The sequence below is a fragment of the Muntiacus reevesi genome, chromosome X (assembly GCF_963930625.1).
Source record: "Muntiacus reevesi chromosome X, mMunRee1.1, whole genome shotgun sequence".
NCBI lineage: Eukaryota > Metazoa > Chordata > Mammalia > Artiodactyla > Cervidae > Muntiacus > Muntiacus reevesi.
In genome coordinates, this window is record NC_089271.1 from 50222710 (window position 1) to 50238662 (window position 15953).

Genomic DNA, 15953 nt, shown 5'->3' on the forward strand with positions numbered 1-15953 from the left:
TGCACTTCCCCTTCAACGTACTCCGTTTAGGTTCTCATTCTGATTATGCTGTACTGCGTTCTGGCATGTGTAGTGAGGCTATGTGTCCTGTCCCTTTTAGTGACCATTGTGGTATGGTGCTTCATGAGAACACCTGACAGTGGTTCCTAAATGCTAGTCTTCAGTGGAAGTTAACAGAATAAGGGAGGTTTAATGACTTTTTCAGAAAGCTGAACTTGTTCAATTTAAAGCACTGTTATAAATTACAGAGATGATGTATTTCCTACTTCTTTTGTATCAGAATATTTTTATTAAATGATATTAATGGATTTTTTTCTTACGTGGTTAAATTAAAAGTTGGTGACCCTGTATTAGTCTCTTTTTATTTTTTCTTTTTATATAGATTTCATGGGTCTGTGGAATCTAAAAATCTAGCAATGTTGCCTTGTGCATTTTGCTTTGGGGAGGGTAGCTCTGTGGGCTAAATGGTATTACTACTAAATACTTTTGATTCCTCCTTCTAATGTGCCTAATGTAGCCATTTTGTGACTGTGATTCTAATAACTGGTCTATGTGGTATTATATGTCTCCCCTACCCCTATTTCCTCAGAACTTCCTTCTGCTACCCTATACCTTCTGTCTCCTTCGGCACTTGAGTTGGGAAATGATTGTACTAAAGCCTACACAATATTTTTTAAAGCAGTGAAAGAGGATAGGTGTCCTGGTGCCCTGAATCTGGCAGAAGGTCATTGAAAGGGTCTGTCATCAGGTAAAATGGCCCTTTGCCTGCTGCTGTTGCTAGAGGACTCTGCTCATGCTGGGGTGAGGTAGTAAGTTGTATTGTTGTGGGGTAGGGATTTTAGGCCCCAATTAGAAGATAACTATACAACTTACTACTTTCCCTGGTGTGTAGCACATTCACATTTAGTCTTAACACTGTTGCTTCCATCAGAGTTGTAGATGCTGCTTGGATAATTAGGACTGCAAGAAAAAGGAGATGGAAGGGGACAGGTGATAGGTAGTGTGAGCCAAATATTATAAAGTGACTTGAACTCTCCCCCTCCACCTGGGGCACAGAAAGGATTTAATTCTTAGGGTCAACAAAGAGTCAGATCTTTGGTTCTTGGCACTAATGGCACTGTGCCTTAGCCCTCATCCAGAGATACCAGATCAGCCAGGTGCTCTTCCTGGGAGCAATTGGTGGTTGAGAGGAATGCTGCATCACTGAGTGGAATACTTGTCATGCCACATGTACTGATTGAGTGGCTCCCCCTGTCCTTGACTGATTGCCCTTTAACAACCTTATTGTCATTCTTTCCGAGAAAGATGGGACTCCTATGCCTGACAGCTACCCAGCAACCCCATCTTCAACTGATGTAGCTACATCTGAGCCCAGGGAGACCCTTGTCACTCTGCAGCCCTCCCAACAGCAACCAACACTCCCAACCCCACCAGCCTTGGGAGAGATTCCTCAAGAGCTGCAGTCCCCAATTGGAGAAGGTGGGAGCTCTACACAGCTATTGATGCCTGTAGAGCCAGAGGAATTGGGTCCCACAAGGCCAAGTGGAGAAGCAGAAACAACTCAGATGGAGCTATCTCCAGCTCCCACTATAAGTAAGTAGAATTTCAGGGTTTGAGGGTAGGGGTAAAACAGGAGGGAAGAATGGACATCTTTGTAGTTTCTCTTTACTCTCTTACTTTAGAGAATTTCTAAAGTAGAAGCTCAAGTCCTCATAATTAGGTCTCATAACGGGGCGGCAGAGGATGGGATGGTTGGATAGTGTCACCAACTCAATGGACATGAGTTTGAGCAAACTCTTGAGAGATAGTGAAGGACAGAGGAGCCTGGCACGCTGCAGTCCATGGGGTCTCAAAGAGTTGGATACTACTTAGAGACTGAACAACAACAAATTGTACATTATTACCCTTTTAGCTAGAGTTGAGGTTTCTTCTCTGTGTCCTCAAGTGAATATATATATATATATATATATATATATATATATATATATGAATGCCTTATTGACACCAACAGTTTGAGGTGATCACTCTATTCCTGGCTATCATGTAAGGCTTCTTTAAAAAGAAGTAGAGGGTTGTTATCTCCATGAATAAACTGAAACTCAGAGTGAAACAGTTAGCCCAAGTCACTCAGTAAGTGGTTGAGCGGTGATTAAAATCCAGATCTTTGTAACTCTAAAGCTTGCTTTTCTTCAGCGTTTCTAGGACTGGCAAGCACGTGACCACACATATAACAAACAGCTCTCCCATCCTGGCCAACACCATTTATTTCATGGCACTATTTTCCACTGGTTTGAAATGGGGCCTCAAAATTCTTCTCAGCAATGTTCCAACAGGGTAAACAAACCTGTTGCCATCCATGCTCTTTACCATACTGCATATGACTTACTCTGGAGAAACCTTTGGGTGTAGGGGTTTTTGCCTCTAAGGACCCTTGCTTGTTTAGATAAGCAGAACCAAAGTGCTTGTGCAAATGATGTCTGTAGGGAATCTGAAAGTGACAGGATCCCTTATCTGGGATGCCTAGAGAAGATGTTGCACAGGCATGCTTGGAACACCATAAATGTTCAACAAATGATAGAAAGGGTTTGAGCTAAGTTCTTTAAAGCAAATGAGATTGAGAGGGGAGCATCAGGCCAGTGTCTGAAGTGAAGTTAAAGAAGTCTGATCTGGCTGCTTCTTAATTCAGCACACACAACCCCCCCCCCACCCCCTGAAGCAGAGATCTAACCTCTCCATGTGACTTCCTCCTAGCCTCTCTTTCCCCAGAGAGAGCTGAAGATTCTGATGCTCTGACAGCTGTCAGCAGTCAACTGGAAGGCTCTCCCATGGATACTAGCAGCCTGGCTTCCTGTACACTAGAGGAGGCTGTGGGTGACGCCCCAGCAACTGGCAGTTCTGAGCAGCCGACAGCAGGCAGCTCCACTCCTGGGGATGCCCCACCAGTTGTGACAGAAGTACAAGGCAGGGGTGATGGGTCAGGGGAACCTACCCAGCCCCCTGAGGACAGGTAAGCACTGTGTGAGTGAGAGAAGGGAAGGATGTGTTAGCAGGTATTTCAAGCCACATTCATATTTAGTAACTAATGTCCATGCTTTGTATACTGGGGGAATCAACTTGACTTCTATGAGAAAAGGGGTACTGTAGGAGTATTTTATAAGTTGGAAAATATGGTTCAGAGAACAACCTGAAAATGATTTCCTTCAGCTCTCCCCCTGCATCCTCTGAGAGTTCTTCCACCAGAGATTCCGCGGTGGCCATTTCTGGAGCAGATTCCCGGGGAATCCTGGAAGAGCCACTGCCTTCAACAAGCAGTGAAGAAGAAGATCCTCTTGCAGGTGAGCTCCATGTGTGCTCAGGCCATCTTGGGATTGTTGAGGCTTCTACTAGCCCTTGGTGTGGAAATGCCCACCAGTCATGTGGTTCCATCCAGATAAAGGGTGGCATATGTGTAGGAGGAGGACCTGCAGTAAGGCGATGCTGATGCTACACAATGGAATGAGCCCAGGCCTTTGGAGTCAAACTGATCTTAGCTCAAATCCCCTCTCTGCCACCTCCTACTTATAGGACCTGGAGCCATTGCTTAACTTCCCTGATCCTCATTGATACTGAAAGGGTGATGATAGCTACATGGTGGGGTCTTGATGAAGGTTAATTGAGAGCACACACACAGAACTTGGCACATAACAAGAAACTGTTCTGAGCCTAAGGAAGGGTGGGTTGTCCTTCTCTGTATGTCCTGTGTCCTTTATAAAATGAGGACAGAAAGCTCATGCAAGGCCATGGATTTCCTTCGATCAGTAGAAGTGAGAGTCCCTTCACATCTTGTGTCTCCCCTCAGGTATTAGTCTCCCCGAAGGTGTGGACCCCTCTTTTCTGGCCGCCCTGCCTGATGACATTCGCCGAGAAGTCCTACAGAACCAGCTGGGCATTCGTCCACCAACACGAACTACCCCCTCAACAAATAACTCAGCTCCTGCAGTGGTGGGGAATCCTGGTGTCACTGAAGTGAGCCCTGAGTTCCTGGCTGCCCTGCCTCCGGCCATCCAGGAGGAAGTATGTGAGGCGGGTAGGGGGCTGGTGGGCCAGGCTACCTAACCATGGTATGCCCCATTGACGACTTCTGCTCTGTAGGTACTGGCACAGCAGAGAGCTGAGCAACAGCGACGGGAACTAGCACAAAATGCCAGCTCAGACACCCCCATGGACCCTGTGACCTTCATCCAGACTCTGCCCTCAGACCTGCGCCGTAGTGTCCTAGAGGACATGGAGGACAGTGTGTTGGCCGTGATGCCACCTGACATTGCAGCTGAAGCTCAAGCCCTGAGGCGAGAGCAGGAAGCCCGGCAGAGGCAGCTCATGCATGAGCGACTTTTTGGGCACAGCAGCACCTCTGCACTCTCTGCCATTCTCCGAAGCCCAGGTACAGAGGGAGGCAAGTGGGAGGGCTCTGTAATGTCTAGCTTTGGCCACATGAAACTCTTTGTTCCCCTTTGTATTACCTGGGCCCAGTTCAGCACATGTCCCCTCCCCAATTTCAGGTTCCTTTTTCTTTCCTTCCAGCCTTCACCAGTCGCCTGAGTGGCAACCGTGGGGTCCAATACACTCGCCTTGCTGTCCAAAGAGGTGGCACCTTCCAGATGGGGGGTAGCAGCAGCCATAATAGGTACCTTTTGCCTGTCTTTTCTCTCCTTGCCATACCACCTTTCATGTCTACTAGTCGTCCAGCTCCCTTTATTTCTAGGTGGAAAGGCTGGATGACCTCTCTAGGGTATTTACTTGAATGAATGGGGAAGCCAGATTTTTGAACTCTCCCTTCAAAAAAGTCACAATTTTGGGTTAGTGTAGCTACCGTAGACCATAAGCACAAAGTAAGGCAGGCAGGCACCAGGTTGTAGCTGTAATTACAGCAAAGGAAGCCACCTGTCTCCCACACAAATATGAAAATAGCAAGAGCCACTTGTCTTGAGACTACAGCATCTAGACTGCAGAAGATTTCATTTTTAATCAGGCCAAAGCAGAATAGACTTAACATGCCAAAACATGAAGGGAGTGATCAGTCCCTATTCATTAGGCAACATCCTGCTAGTCTATAGAAGGCCAAAGTAAGCATTGTTTTCTAGCACTAGGGGCAGTCCAATTTTACCAGTTGATAATACAGACCTGTCCTGCAATCTCTACTCTCTTCTCAGTCGTCATGTGATGAAGGGCAAGTTACTTAATCTGTCTGAGCCTCTTGCTCATCATCTCAAAACTGGATGGTTCTCTGATCTTTACAGCGGCCCTGGAGGAAGTTGTTACAGATATTATAGAGTATATGGTACATAGTAGGCACTTGAAAAAGCTCTTAGTACTATATAAAGAGCACTTACAGTTCTTGAACTGGACACACTCTCTTCTCAAGCCTTCTAGGATGTATCAGCTCATCCCCCTCCCCTAGGGCTACACCTGATCCCAGAGCTCTAGCCGAAGTGTTACCCAGAAACCATGCTCTGTTCCAGGCCTTCTGGCAGTAATGTGGACACCCTCCTACGTCTCCGAGGACGACTCCTCCTGGATCACGAAGCCCTGTCTTGTCTCCTGGTCCTACTTTTTGTGGATGAGCCAAAACTCAATACCAGCCGTCTTCACCGAGTACTGAGAAATCTCTGCTACCATGCCCAGACCCGCCACTGGGTTATCCGTAGCCTGCTTTCCATCTTGCAGCGCAGCAGTGAGAGTGAGCTTTGCATTGAAACACCCAAGCTCTCCTCAAGTGAGGAAAAGGGCAAAAAGTCCAGCAAGAGCTGTGGGTCAAGCAGCCACGAGAACCGGCCCCTGGACCTGCTACACAAGATGGAGTCTAAGAGTTCCAACCAGCTTTCCTGGCTCTCAGTATCCATGGATGCAGCCCTAGGCTGCAGGACTAATATATTCCAGATCCAGCGTTCAGGGGGTCGCAAACATACTGAGAAACATGCGAGTAGTGGCTCCACTGTCCATATCCACCCCCAGGCTGCTCCTGTTGTCTGCAGACATGTTCTGGATACACTCATTCAATTGGCCAAGGTGAGGAGTTTAGAGGAACCCAACTCCCGGGGATGAAAGAGGGGTGTCATCCATATCCTAGTAAAATCTGAACTCTGAGGGAGCTCACAGGTCCTTACTCTTGGTGTTGAGATTGTCTGTTGTTTCTGGGAATTGTCCAATAAATAATTTTGTGGGGGCTTTTTTCTCCTTACAATTTTTATGCATTGTCTCATTCATTCATCAACCTTCAGTGGTCTGTATGGTCCCAATTTTACAGATGAAGAAACTGGGATGCCGAAATCTTTAGTGGCTTTGTCATGTGGCTAGTGATGGAGATGACTGGACCTAGAACTTAATACAGTTCTCTTTAATAAGCTTTGCTGCCATTTTTTGAGGGCCTGCCTTGTACCAGGCACTATGCAAAATACATTACCTCTAATCTCAACAATTTTGCATGATGGTACAGGTATTCCCCCCACCACCATTTTTAAGTACAGAGATCAATGCTCAGAAAAGTTTACTAATCCTTTGTCTCCCTACAGAGCTTTTGTTCATTTGTCTAGGCTGCTTCAGTTGGATGAAACTCTTATGTTACATCTCTCCAGTGTTACCAAAGCTGTCCTAAGGAGTGGAGAGACTAGGAGCCAGTGTCTTTCCTTGTCAGGAAGATAGTTTCTGTGTAGACCTCCTAGACCAAACCTGTCTTTCTTTTCCTGGCAGGTGTTTCCCAGTCACTTCACACAGCAGCGGACCAAAGAAACAAACTGTGAGAGTGATCGGGAGAGGGGCAGTAAGGCCTGCAGCCCATGCTCTTCACAGTCCACCAGCAGTGGCATTTGCACAGACTTCTGGGACTTATTGGTAAAACTGGACAACATGAATGTCAGCCGGAAAGGCAAGAACTCTGTGAAGTCAGTGCCAGTGAGCGCTGGTGGTGAGGGGGAAACCTCCCCATACAGCCTCGAAGCCTCTCCACTGGGGCAACTCATGAACATGTTGTCACACCCAGTCATCCGCCGGAGCTCTCTCTTAACTGAGAAGCTTCTCAGACTCCTTTCTCTCATCTCAATTGCTCTCCCAGAAAACAAAGTGTCAGAAGCACAGGCTAATTCTGGCAGCAGTGCTTCCTCCACCACTGTTGCCACCTCAACCACATCTACCACCACTATCACTGCCACCTCCAGCACGTCCACTCCGCCTGCTGCAACCACCCCTGTCACTTCTGTTCCAGCCCTGGTTGCTGCCACAGCTATATCCACCATTGCCGTAGCCACTTCAACCACAGTGACTACCCCCACAACTGCTACCACTACTGTTTCAAGTAAGTGTGGATGTGGGCTGGGAGCTGTGGGGTGTGTACATCCACCTCACTCTCAACTCCTCCATCCAGGTATTCCTCCCTGAATGACAGCAATCACCTTGGTTTGTGTTTATGATAGCCAAGTATGTTAATTCTCACCCTCATTGGTCAGAGTTCTCTCTCTCTGTCTTCCCCCCTTCTTTCCTTTCCTTCCCTCCCTCCCTCTCTCTCTCTCTCCTATGAAGACCACTGAATATGGGTTCCCCTAGGCTAAGCACAAAAAAGAAGAGGGGAAGAAAGTCTCTGTCTTTAAAGAAACCCCAATCTTTCTAGCCTGGTTGAGGGAGCCAGTTCTCAGAGGAAACAGCTCAAGAGCAGGCAGGATATGGACTTCCTTGGTGGTCCAGTGGCTAAGACTTGGAGCTCACAATGCAGGGACCCAGGTTCAATCTCTGGTCAGAACTAGATCCCACATGCCATAACTAAAGGTCCTACATGTTGCAACTAAGACCCAGCACAGCCAAATAAATAGAGTGTGGATTTAAAAAAAAAAAAACAAGCAGGCTGCAATGTGAATCATGGTAGGATCAAGTAACCAGGCCATCCCAGGAAGTAAAGGGAATGAGCTTTGCAGCAGACTAATAAGAATCATTTGAAGAAACAGATTTTGAAGGAGGGGGCTTTCAGAGGGCCCTCTTAGGGAGAGTAATAGTTGAGATAAATATCTGGGATTCTTTGTCATTTTAGAAGGTACCATAAGAGTACTTGACATTCCAAGTCATTTGGATTTGGCCATGGGGAGGGGGTGGATCATCATTTTCACTACTTTTCCATTTTGAAACCCTGGGCAGTGCAGTGATTCCTTGACTCTGCCACTTTAAGTCTGTAGCAAGTGAGTTTCAGAGGCTTACAGTATTCTGTTTCTCAAAGCTGCTACTACTACTAAGGCCAGCAAATCTCCAGCTAAAGTTGGTGATATCGGCGGCGGCAGCAGCACAGACTTTAAGATGGTATCCTCTGGCCTCACTGAAAATCAGCTCCAGCTCTCTGTGGAAGTAAGTCCAAGCTTTTCTGACCTCCCAAGGTTGGGGGAGAAAGAGTCAATGGGGGTGGATAATATTAGGATTGACTGGGGTGAATAATGTTTTAGTTCTCAAGTTGGGGCTTGCCCAATCTCCCTTCTTTTTCCCCCAGGTGTTGACATCCCATTCTTGTTCTGAAGAAGGCCTAGAGGATGCAGCCAATGTGTTACTGCAGCTCTCTCGGGGGGACCCTGGGACCCGGGACACTGTTTTGAAGTTGCTACTGAATGGAGCCCGCCATCTGGGTTATACGCTTTGTAAACAGATAGGTAATAATAAGAATAAAGTACCCTGTCTTTCTGAAACCTTCCACTTAGGTGTCACCTCTTTATGGAAGCCTTCCTGAACCCCCAGGCTGAATCATATCCACTCTACATCTGTAGCACAGCTTCCATGCATGCTTTTGTCACAGCACTGATATCACTAGGTTGTCAGAATCTGTTTTCCTCTGTTCATTTGTTCTCTGAGAGCAAGGCTAGCCTTCTCTCTATATTCGCTGGCACACAGCAGTCGCTTAGTGAAGGAAAATGAGCATCCATAGGACTGGCATTGCTTTCCCAATCTGGGCTCTCATAAGAGCCCTATGATGAATCTGCTGAGGCAGTTCACCACCTGAGAGATGCACCTATACTACCTTCAGGCTTAGGAATTGAGAGAATAATACCCTCTGCCTTTGTGCAGTTTTGAGGGTACAAAAATTCTAAGAAAATCATCTAGTTCAGTCTTTTTCCCATTTTGCCAAGAAGAAAACTAAAACCCGGGATGGTGTAGTGATTATGAATCAAGGAGTAGAGTCAGATTTGCTTTCAGCATAGAGACTCTCTTTGTTCTCTCCCACCTCCATCCCACTCATGGGTCTCACTAGATCTCAGCTACTTGTGTAGTTATATCCTTCTCACAGTGTCGCTGGAGCTGAGGTGATATGGGAGTCAATTAGACTATATGACCTAGGATATTCTTTGCTGCATGAGAATTACAAAGTTCTTCTGGATGAGACCTCTTGACTGTCACCAGTTTATTCAGCACCCTTAGGCCAGGCAGTGTCCTAGGCACTATTCTAGACACTTGTCTCCTAATTCTCAAAGCAGCCTTGTGAGGTTAGGCAATATTAGCCCCCATTATTAAAATGGGTAAGCAAATTGGGAAAGAGGTTAAGTAATTTGCTGAAACTACCACAAAAACCTCAGAAGTTTGAGAGGTATACAGGCTTCAAAAGAGATACTTTTCCCCTCTGCACTGAGGTGCATTTCATGTAGATTCAGCAAATCCTTGAGGCCAGGTAAACCAGTGGCCCTTAAGCAGCTGATCCATGAGTACACAGTAAAATGAATGGAGCAAAATTCTTGTACACTGCCAAGTTCAGTACAGCTGAGCAAAGAGGACGGCCTGGGAAGGTTTCTTGAAAAGTTTTGGGCTTTTAGCTGCTTCAGTAGGGAAGTCTCAACACTTTTCTGGCTTCTCTGCCTGCCTAGGAACCCTTCTGGCTGAGCTGCGGGAATACAATCTGGAACAACAGCGGCGAGCCCAGTGTGAAACCCTCTCCCCTGATGGCCTGCCTGAGGAACAGCCACAGACCACCAAGCTGAAAGGCAAAATGCAGAGCAGGTAGGTGGCAGCTGCCCATCTGGCTGTGGAGTTGGGGTCTGGGACATTATGAAAAGTGGTTCTTCCTGATTTTCTAGTTGTTATTTTTTCCCTCCTCTCTGAGCCAATTTTGTTTCTTTCCTATATGCACATGGCCCTATTTTTCCTACATGTGTAATTTCCTTCTGAAATTCCATACCCTCTGGTTGACACAAGAGAGCCCTGCTTGTTCTGGGTGTTTCTGCTTTGATGCTCTCAATATATGCGAGCCACCTCTACACTATCCAGGTTTGACGTGGCTGAGAATGTGGTAATCGTGGCATCTCAGAAGCGGCCTCTGGGTGGCCGGGAACTCCAACTGCCTTCTATGTCCATGTTGACATCCAAGACATCTACCCAGAAGTTCTTCTTGAGGGTACTGCAGGTCATCATCCAGCTCCGGGATGACACGCGCCGTGCTAACAAGAAGGCCAAGCAGACAGGCAGGCTAGGTATGGAACTGGGGTGTCCAGTTGAGGGGCAAGTTTGGTGGTGGAAAAACAAGAGACCCAGGAGGGCAGGACTTAATGTCGTGTCTCCTTCCTGTTTGACCTTTTCTAAAGGAAGTGATGATCCTTTCTTAAAATGTTGGTGGCTGTATTCTGTATCTCACTCAAGCCGTCTACATAGGAAATTTCACTAGGGCAAGTGGGAATAAAAGGGACTGGAAATCTGACAAGAAAACTGGGGACAGATCTTTTGGTGAACAAGATTTAACTCACTGTCTTTGTCTCCTCTCTGCTTCCTTGATTACTCCTGGCTAAAATATTGTAGCCATGTTACCTCAGCTATGGCCTGCCAAATCCTTCCCTCTGTCCTACAGAACTCTCACCTGCCACCATCCATCTGCCTAGCCCCATGTCCCCTGCCCTTACCTGTAATGGTAGCTCTTAGTGCCTGACAGTGAGCACTCTGAGACTAACTGAGTGTAAAGCTCAAAGACCTCAGCAAGATGCTTGTGGTGGCTCAGGAGATGGGACACAGAAGATTGAGCAGTCCCTCTTTCCACAGGTTACATCTTACCTTCTTTTTTCTTTCGCCCAGGTTCCTCCAGTTTAGGCTCAGCTAGCAGCATCCAGGCAGCTGTTCGGCAGCTGGAGGCTGAGGCTGATGCCATTATACAAATGGTACGTGAGGGTCAGAGGGCGCGGAGACAGCAACAAGCAGCAACGGTTAGCATGATGCCTGTGGCCCCTCATTCATTTGTCTCTCCTCCCTCTCCCACCATATCATCAGTGGGATATCATTGCCCTTACCTTGTATGCTTTTGCATTAAGTTGGCTATATGAATGCTTCTGGACAACAGAGTTAATTTCTCTTGGTGCTTTCTTGATTGTTCATTGGTTTGAGTTGGTTTAAAGCTTGGCCATCATACCCCACTCCCAGCTATCCAGTCAATAGTGGCGCTTTTGCAAACTGCATAATGCTAAGTGTCTAGGTCCTGAGGGGATACGGGATAAAGATTTTTCAGTCTCATGGAACAATGCAAGTGCATCAGAGACATATCAGGAATCCTGCCCTTGAAAGTCTCCCAAGCTTGGTACACTTCCCACATAGTCTCTTCTGGCAATGGCTGGTCCCTCCACCCTGGTCTCTGCCTCTATTATTCATACTCCCTTGACACCCAGGCACTCAGGCTCTTTTAGGAGGAAGCCTTCAGGTTCCTAGGTAGCCAGTTCATTGTTAGGATCTCAGCATAGAGTGACTGTAGGAAAAGCCTGGCATCATGTATATACACTATGGCATTCATTGTTTGCTTGTCCTTATACAACATGCAAGTTACCTTCCCAAGATCCAAGAAATAAGGATATCTTGAGGCCTGTTGGTTTAAAAAGCCAATCCCACCCATCAGAGATTGCATTAATTCATTCCCCTGTTATTTCCTCCAAAGAGCAAACCTACCTTTTGCCCATCTGAGTTTTATACACACACACAAACGTATAAACAAAGAGCAAACCTACCTTTTGCCCATCTGCGCTGTATACACACACACGCACACATATAAACTGTTCCTAGAAGTCTTGAAGTCCAGGAGGCTGGTGCCTGACTGGACTCAGGCCTGGAATAGAATAGAGGCAAATGGCAGGCATCCAGGGAGCTCTTTGGAAAAGCATGCTAGCTCAGGGTGGAAGACAGCAGAGGAGTTGGGAAGGCCATTCTTTTGTGCTGGAGAGCTAAGGAAACTTCTTTCCATATGGGGAGATATGGGAGGCTGCTTTCCAAGCTTAATGATGTGTAAGAGATTGTAGGACAGCCTGTAGCCTATCCCTGAGGAAAACAGAGTTAGTTGCACCCTTTATGTGACTTTGTCTCCCTTTTATCCAGTCGGAGTCAAGCCAGTCAGAGGCATCTGTCCGAAGGGAGGAGTCACCCATGGATGTGGACCAGCCATCTCCCAGTGCTCAAGATACTCAGTCCATTGGTCAGTACTGCTTCCTATTTCCAGCCCAACAAAAGGGAGAGCCAATCTTCATGGAATGGGTGTCTCACCCCTGGTTTCTGTATATTGATAGACCCGTACCAGTCAACTAAAGTCACTAACCATCACCACCTGGTCCTCATTGGAGAATCCTAGCACACACTGCAATTTCTGTAATAAAGAAACTATGGGGCTTCCCTGATGCTTCCATTGTAAAGAATCCACCTGCCAACGCTGGGGACACAGCTTCAATCCCTTATCCAGGAAGATCCCACATGCTCTGGGTGACTAACCTACTAAGGATATAAAAGATCTGAAAAACTATTAATAATTTTGACATATACAGAACACCACAGCCAATAACAACAGAATAAACTTTTTGAAATGCATATAGAACATGTACCAAAATTAACCATATCCAGAGCTTTAGCTTAATAAATTTCAAAGTGCTAAAATATCTCAGAGCATATCCTCTGATAGTAGTAGAAATATGTGATATCGAGACTTCCCTGGTAGTTCAGTGGCTAAGACTTTCAATCCCTGATCAGGGAACTAGATTCCATATACCACAACTAAAGATCCATATGCCACAATGAAGACATGGGCCAGCCAAATAAACCAATAGGTGCCTCCCTGGTGGCTTAGTGGTAAAGAATCTTCCTGCCATTGCAGGAGACATGGGTCCGATCCCTGATCCAGGAAGATCCCATATGCCACAGAGCAACTAGGCGCACGCACCACAATTATTGAGCCTGTGCTCTAGAGCCCGGGTGCTGTACCTACTGAAGCCACCACAACTAGAGCGTAGCCCCCACTCACCACAACTAGAGAAAAGCCCACACAGCAATGAAGACCCACCATGGCCAAAAATAAATACTTTTTTAAAGACACTGTGACAATACTGTGTGGAGAAAGCATGTGTTTGTCTCCCCATTTACAATCTCTGGGACCTCTTTCAGTTTCTTCATTTAAAGTAGGGATGTTCCTAGGTAGGATTGCGTTAACGTGTATATATAACACTTAAAGCAGTCCTAGAACACAGTGGATGCTATTATTAGCAGCATTTCTCAAGGTTAATTTCATATAGAATGCTTTTGGGCACCCTTTTACAGATTCCTGTGGGATAGTGTCATCATAGGACATCTGTTTTTAAAAAAATATTAGATCATTTAATTGGAAAAGACCCGGATGCTGGGGAAAAACTGAGGGTGGGAGGAGAAGTGAGCAACAGAGGATGAGATGATTGGCTTATCATCGACTCAATGGACATGAGTTTGAGCAAACGCCAGGAGATAGTGAAGGACAGGGACGCCTGGTGTGCTGCATTCCATGGGGTTGCAAAGAGTCGGACATGCCTGAACAACAACAAGAAGATCATTTAATAATCCATAGGTCTTCTGGGAGCTGTTAAGGCAATGAGAAGACCAACACTATGTGGTAGAATTTTTCTGCAGTAGCCATTAGCTCCATGTAGCTATTGAGGGCTTGAAAAGTGTCTAGTGCAACTAGACAAACTTTTTCTTATATTTTATTCTGCTTAAATGCCATTCAGTGTAGGGCTAGAGCTTGCTTTCAAATGTTACTCAGTGGCCAGTGGACCAGTCTATTTAGCCTCTCTAATGGCCTATGCATTTGGTCTGAATGGAGAAAAAGCTTCCTGAATCTCTCCTCTGTGTGCTGTCTAGGCTCAGATGGAACTCCACAGGGGGAGAAGGAGAAGGAGGAGAGGCCACCTGAGTTACCCCTGCTCAGTGAGCAACTGAACTTGGATGAGCTGTGGGACATGCTGGGAGAGTGTCTAAAGGAACTGGAGGAATCCCATGACCAGCATGCGGTGCTAGGTAAGTTGTGGCCTGATGGCCCAGGCCCACTGATCTGTTCTGGGGCCCTTTCTGCCAGCTTAATTTTCTTCCTTCCAGATTACTCCTCTCCCTCAGGTTTCCATGAGAGTTCAAAGGAGAGGATTTTTTCTCTGACTTCATTATCAGAAAAAAAGATTCGCTTTCTCTTTTGGTAGCTGTTATCTTTTACTCTTTAGACTAAGGGAATCTTTATAACTGGTTGTCTATCCCATTTTTCTTTGGAAGCTCTGACTTCCTCTGTGGCACCATTATGTATCTCCTGCAAGTTTCCATCTAGTAGTTTTGAAATTTGATTCTGAGGAGGAAGAGGTTTATATGTTAAAGTTTATCAAGTAAAATGTCACTGTCCTATATCATTCCTACCCCCAGTGCTACAACCTGCTGTCGAGGCCTTCTTTCTGGTCCATGCAACAGAGCGGGAGAGCAAGCCTCCTATCCGGGACACCCGTGAGAGCCAGCTGGCACACATCAAGGACGAGCCGCCTCCACTGTCCCCTGCCCCTTTAACCCCAGCCACTCCTTCCTCCCTTGACCCGTTCTTCTCCCGGGAGCCCTCGTCTATGCACATCTCCTCAAGCCTGCCCCCTGACACACAGAAGTTTCTTCGCTTTGCAGGTACAGGGAACTCTTAGACCCCCAAATGTAGAAGGCTTCATTTTTCTACAGGGTCATTTCATATATTTTGTTGTCAGCTGATTTGCAGGGTGAGTGTGTGTGTGTATGTTGGAAAGTGAGACTAAAAGTTAGGGACTGGGTCTGGGAGTCTTTTTATGCCACACTTTTTTCCCCTGAAACAAGGAAGAGTTGCTGACTGACTGACTTACGTCCCTTCTTCCATGACCCATGATGTGCTGATTCCTGCTGTCCTTTCTCCCCTCAGAGACTCATCGCACTGTGTTAAACCAGATCCTACGGCAGTCCACCACCCATCTTGCTGATGGGCCTTTTGCTGTCCTGGTAGACTACATTCGTGTCCTTGACTTTGATGTCAAGCGCAAGTATGTGCCCTGGATGTTGGGGCGGGGTGGGCTTTCTAAATAGTATCTCCCCTCCAAAAAAGGAGCCAAACATCCTCCAGGGGTGATGTTTCCAGAGAAAGAAGTTCTCGGTGGCAGCTCCTGGATTGGAATGGTGCTAAACAGGGGGAAGAGACTCATCTTTGCCACCAAGTGCCACTGTACCTAAATATTCCTTGGTGCTCTCCAACCTAGTCTCTGTTCTTCATCAGAGAAGTGCAAGCCTTTGTTTAACCACATGAATTCTAAAATCCCTGTCTATCCTTTGGGGTAATACAGGAGATGCAGGTAGCCATAGTATATTAACAGCAGGGCTTGGAAGGGTCGAGAAGGCCTCCACAGCACTTCTGTCATTTTTTACTCTTCTCTTTCTTTCTGTGCACCTACACATACTTACCTGCTTATTGCAGAAATTCCATGCCATAATGTCTGTGGGCCCCTATTTGATGGACATGGAGAAAATTTAGAGTTGGTAGTGAATGACCTACCTTTCCCAAGTAGTAGTAGTGTTAGTCACTCAGTCGTGTCTAACTCTTTGTGATCCCATGGACTGTAGCCCACAAGCCTCCTCTGTCCATGGGATTCTGCAGGCAAGAATACTGGACTGGGTTGCCATTCTCTTCTCCAGAAGATACTGGGCATTTC

At 46.5% G+C, this 15953-nt stretch overlaps 1 protein-coding gene across 8 annotated transcripts in view; it reads left to right on the top strand.

Annotated features, from left to right (window-relative positions):
* Window positions 1-15953, top strand: part of HUWE1 (HECT, UBA and WWE domain containing E3 ubiquitin protein ligase 1) — a 152356-nt gene that overhangs the window by 131682 nt on the left and 4721 nt on the right. For 6 of the 8 annotated variants that reach the window (XM_065916120.1, XM_065916121.1, XM_065916119.1 and 3 more), the window contains 17 exons: window positions 1306-1593; window positions 2752-3007; window positions 3205-3335; window positions 3839-4053; window positions 4132-4420; window positions 4561-4663; window positions 5499-6045; window positions 6727-7327; window positions 8237-8361; window positions 8501-8657; window positions 9861-9993; window positions 10261-10463; window positions 11056-11183; window positions 12337-12433; window positions 14116-14271; window positions 14662-14907; window positions 15173-15290. In XM_065916120.1, coding sequence (XP_065772192.1) covers window positions 1306-1593; window positions 2752-3007; window positions 3205-3335; window positions 3839-4053; window positions 4132-4420; window positions 4561-4663; window positions 5499-6045; window positions 6727-7327; window positions 8237-8361; window positions 8501-8657; window positions 9861-9993; window positions 10261-10463; window positions 11056-11183; window positions 12337-12433; window positions 14116-14271; window positions 14662-14907; window positions 15173-15290 — 3793 coding nt within the window. The remainder of the gene's footprint in view (window positions 1-1305; window positions 1594-2751; window positions 3008-3204; window positions 3336-3838; window positions 4054-4131; window positions 4421-4560; window positions 4664-5498; window positions 6046-6726; window positions 7328-8236; window positions 8362-8500; window positions 8658-9860; window positions 9994-10260; window positions 10464-11055; window positions 11184-12336; window positions 12434-14115; window positions 14272-14661; window positions 14908-15172; window positions 15291-15953) is intronic. The other 2 variants (XM_065916124.1, XM_065916118.1) reach the window with 2 other exon arrangements.